Raw genomic sequence first — 5000 nt, forward strand, 5'->3', positions numbered from 1 at the left:
GGTGTGTGTGTGTGTGTGTGAGAGAGAGAGAGAGAGAGAGTGTGTGTGGGATAGAGAGAGTGTGTGGGAGAGAGAGAGAGAGTGTGTGTGTGTGTGGGATAGATAGAGTGTGTGTGGGAGAGAGAGAGAGAGGTGAGTAGGTGTGATTATGTGCAAGGTCTATATGTCTATATACTTACATAGACCTTGAGTGTGTGCGCTTGTGTGTTTGCGTCCATCTGCATTTGCATTTGTGAATGTATTGTCGTTAACTCGAGGTTCGTGTCGCGCGGGAAGTGGAAAGCGAGCAGGACAGACGTGCCACGTAGGGCCAGCATCGAAGCCTTGAATCCTAGACGGGGCTTCATGACAGCAATACGTGTGCATATTTTATCCAGGGGCGAAGGCAGGGCATGTGGGTGCATCCTGGTGCGTGTCTGTGTTCGAAGTTCACGGCATTCACATAGATCACGGCACGCATGTGGGCAGCGGGGACGTAGGACAGTGATGCTGATTAGAGTTGGTAGCGGCTGGCATTTCAGGGCCTTGCGTCAGTGCGGGTGGAGCGTTCACGTGGCCAGGGTGAGGGTACGGCGAGCATGACCTCACATGACAAATCACTCACAGAGTGTGAGGGTTTACTGTTGTTGGCTTATGTGGCATCACGGAGTCGCGCGGGCGAGGCCGTTGCATAAGCGGCGGATTGGCTTTAGGATTCCGCGATCCGCGCTTGACGGGCGATGTACTGGGAACATCTTTTGTAAAAATTAAAGTATTTATGAAAAAATTGACTTGTAACTACAATTGCTGCTTTCAGTATATGAAAATGAATGTTAGCTACAAGTACGGATGACAAACGATTTTTTGTATGTTCAGTTACAGATCTCACATTCTCAAATAAAATAATTTTGAGAAATGGCAATAACCATTATCACTTGTGACTAATACCAAATTAAATTGACTTGCACTAATCATTACGGGTTTCGATCATTCATAGAGACAAGTTTGATCAATATAGACATTGTTTCAACCCATATAATACGCGTGAGAAGTTAATTAGTAGCTCCTCCATACAATTAAGAATACCTATTGGACAGTAATCCCCGTTCGTGTGACATACTGTACTTCGTAAGTTTTAATGTGGAAGAAAGCAGCGGGTATATTTATGGCTTAATTGGGCAGTGGCGACTATTTTTATTATCATGCAAGATGAATATTTTGGTTATTAATGAAATAGGAAACCGGGCGAAGAATCAATCAGCTCCAAGTCTTGATTGGTGACTAAGAATTAGCGTTTACTGTCATTAGAGGTAGTAACCAGAGCGGTTGTAATTTTTCAAACCGTCGAGTGATATGGAGTACTGCTAATTGTGTAGATTATAGGTACTGGCTGAAAATTGTGTGGCTGCCAGCAGGATATTCAGAGGCAGTTGATAATTAATCCTTGAATTATAGTATCCACAAAACAACCCATAGGATTTATTTGATTTGAGAGAGGTGGTAATAATAATGATCTATATATATGAACTGTTCATGTGTTATCATCGTAGAACATAAATGCATAAAAGTAGCAGGTAGACTTTGTTGAGAAAACAGTAAGTCCTTGGGTAGAACACTTTTACCTAGAAACAGTAGATTGATTGTATAGGGTAATGAATAGTGTGTTATAAGTGCAGAATGTGGGTTATCTTTCTTATTCTTTCCCATATGTATACCAAATATACGTGATTCTTTGTGGCTATTCCCAATGTGAGTTTACACCCATCTGGAGACCAATCAAAAAGGTGAGTCATGAATGCTGTGACTTTCCTCTTTAGAGTGTCATCAGGTCAAAGTATTAAGAATCATGTTGAAATTTTTCAGGTATCAGAGGTGTCACGACGAGGATGGAACGAAGCTTCAAAGGTATTAAACACAGGAGGGTCAGGAGGAACTCTGGCCTTAACTGGGAGTTCTGGGGGGCCACATGAACGCTCCTCACTTCTCCTGGGTCCTGGAGATGGTTATCAGCGCCTTGATAATGCGAGGTCAGTCTGGATTATGGTTGTTTTTCATACTTAATAAGTAAAGGCAACTAATGAAAGAACTTTCTTGCTGTAGTGCTAGCCTAGAGTATGCATGGAAGGATGCTTTGTTTTGGTGTACTCTGGGATTTTTTTTCTTGTTATATGGAAGTTTTTTTTTTTGCTTTGTGTATGTATGTATGTATGTATGTAGAGTAGTATGTATGTATGTATGTATGTATGTATGTATGTATGTTATGTATGTATGTATGTATGTATGAAGTTATATATATAGATATATATATATATATATATATATAATATATATATATATATATATATATATATATATATATATATATATATATATATTTGTGTATAATATTATATATATATATATATATTTTTTTTTCTTCTTTTTGGGTATGCATTTTCATGTCTATGCATGTATAAATACTGGAGAGATACTCTTAGACTTTTGTGGTGGTATGTTAATGTATGTGAACCATATACTATTAGACTATTAGTGTATGCATATTATCTTATTGTAACAAATCTGTTTCCTTTGTTTTTCAAACTTAAAATCTATTCCATGGCTACTGAGCATTGTTGATTATTTACCATCTATAAAGATAATCCTTTCTGATACTAATGCTAAAGTTATTGTATGGGATTTGTGGTGCATGACTGGTACTAACGGGAAGACTGCATGACCTGCATGATTGACCACTAACAGGAAGGAAGGTGCTCAGACTGAAATGGGCCTTGACCTTGATCCTGAACATACTACCAGGAATAGTGAACTAACGTCTGAGGATGACTCCAGCTTATGGGAGAAGGGGAGGTGAGTTTAAGAGAACTCTTTTGATAGGAAATGGAGGATTTTGGATGCATGTCAGTAAGAATTAAATGTGTGTTCTTTACTTGTGTTATTAATATGTTGAACATGATAACTTCTTATGTATGTTAAATGAGTTACATCAGGATGATTTTGATTGACTTTCTATATGAAGGTTTCATATAGTTTGCAAGATATATAAGAGAAAATGTTACATATACAAAAATGGATCTAATTATAAGATGTGTGTATAACATGTTAACCTGTAGTCTTGCTATAGCTGAGTGCAGTCTGAATAAACCAAAGTTCTGTGGTATACTTCAGTAATGATTTTTTTACTTTTGGGTATGGAAAGAATAATTTTCCATGTTTATTATCATTTTCCCCTTTATTCTGTGTTTAATTTTTAGACAAACAATTTATTTGTATATTACTTGTGCATTACTAACACCAAAAATAGTTTATTTTGAATGTTTCAATAATTCTGTTTTTGATGTTGGTACCATAAGATCAAGCGATGGCTGGGGTGATGACAACTGGAGCAACGACTGGGGAAGTGGGAACAACAGCTTAACAACTTCTCCCACTCAAGGGGGAAGAAAATCAGCTACGCCTTCCCCTAATGCCCGTGCCTCCAAAACAAATTCACACAGCAGCAGTAGTGGAAAGATCAAGTCGTCAAAGAGCAAGGTATGCTTACTCTCTTAGTGTGTTTTTTTTTTTTTAACAATAATGATAATAATAATAATTTAATGGTGATAATAATAATAGTAATAGTAATAATAATGATAATAAAAAAAATAATAATAAATAAATAAAATAAAGTAGAATAAAAATAAAAAAGTACATCTCCATATACTTGTATACATGTGTGTATATGTAAAATATTTGTATACTGTGTGTGTGTTTGCATGTGTAAGGATGCAAGCATGCAAATAGAGGGAGGGAGGAAGGGAGGGAGAGAGAGGAGAGAGAATGAGAGCGAGAGAGAGAGAGAGAGAGAGAGGAGAGAGACGAGAGACGTGGCGCGAGTAGAAGAGGAGAGAGACTGATAGAGAGAAGATAGTAGAGGGGGGGGGAGGAAGGAGAAGAGAGGGGGGGAGGGAGGGGAGAGAGAGGAGAGGGGGGGAGGGAGGGAGAGAGAGGGGGGGGGAGGGAGGGAGAGAGCGGGAGAGGGGGGGAGGGAGGGGAGAGAGAGGGAGAGGGGGGGAGGGAGGAGAGAGAGGGAGAGGGCGGGAGGGCGGAGAGAGGGCTAGTGCGCGGCTCAGACCGACCTTTTTTGGGAGAGGGGGGGTAGGGAGAGAGAGTGGAGAGGGGGGAGGGAGGAGGGAGGGAGAGGCAGGGAGAGAGGGAGAGGCAGGGAGGGAGGGAGAGAGAGGGGAGGAGGGAGAGAGAGGGAGGGAGAGGGACGGGAGAGAGGAGGAAGGGAGCGGGAGAGAAGGGAGGAGAAGAGGAGGATAAGGGAGGGAGAGAGAGAGAGAGAGAGAGGAAGAGAGAGAGCTTTTTGGGGGAGAGAGAGGAGAGAGAGAGAATGAGAGAGGAAGAGAGAGAGAATGAGAGAGGAAGAGAGAGAGAGAGAGAGGAAGAGAGAGAGAGACGAGGGAAGAGAGAGAGAGAGGAGGAAGATTGAGAGAGCGAGAGAGAAGAGATGAGAGAGGAGACGAGAGAGAGAGACCGAGAAGAAGAGAGAAAGAGAGAGAGAGATGGAAGAGGAGATGAGAGGAAGAGAGAGAGAGAGGAAGAGAGAGAGAGAGGAAGAGAGAGAGAGAGGAAGAGAGAGAGAGAGAGAGAGAGAGAGAGATGAGAGCGAGAGAAAGGAGAGAGAGAAGAGAAGAAGAGAGAGAAGAGAGAGAGAGAGAGAAAGAGAGAGAGAGAGAGGAAGGAGAAAGAGAGAGAGAATGAGAGAGAGAGAGAGAGAAGAGAGAGAGAAGAAGAGAGAGAGAGAAGGAGAAGAGAGAGAGAGAGGAGAAGAGAGAGAGAGAGAGGGAGAGAGAAGAGCGTAGAGAGAGAGAAGATGAGAGGAGAGAGAAGAGAAGATGAGAAGAGGAGAAGACGAGAAGAGAGAGAGAAGAGGAAGAGAGAGAGAGAAGGAGGAGAGAGGACAGAGAAGGGAGAGAAGAGAGAGAGAGAGAGAGAGAGAGAGAGAGAGAAGGGAGAGAGAGAGAGACGAGAGAGAGAGA

At 41.6% G+C, this 5000-nt stretch overlaps 1 protein-coding gene across 2 annotated transcripts in view; it reads left to right on the forward strand.

Moving 5' to 3' along the window:
* Positions 1–1842: 1842 nt before the first annotated feature.
* LOC119576794 (ADP-ribosylation factor GTPase-activating protein 1-like) overlaps positions 1843–5000 on the forward strand; it is a gene marked incomplete at its 5' end in the record, with an annotated part of 13882 nt that continues 10724 nt past the window's right edge. Inside the window, 3 exon segments of one of the 2 annotated variants that reach the window (XM_037924437.1) lie at positions 1843–2006; positions 2719–2826; positions 3330–3510. In XM_037924437.1, the coding sequence (XP_037780365.1) occupies positions 1843–2006; positions 2719–2826; positions 3330–3510 (453 nt within the window). 2 annotated transcript variants of the gene reach the window in all.

The sequence above is a fragment of the Penaeus monodon genome, chromosome 9, assembly GCF_015228065.2.
Source record: "Penaeus monodon isolate SGIC_2016 chromosome 9, NSTDA_Pmon_1, whole genome shotgun sequence".
NCBI classification, from domain to species: domain Eukaryota; kingdom Metazoa; phylum Arthropoda; class Malacostraca; order Decapoda; family Penaeidae; genus Penaeus; species Penaeus monodon.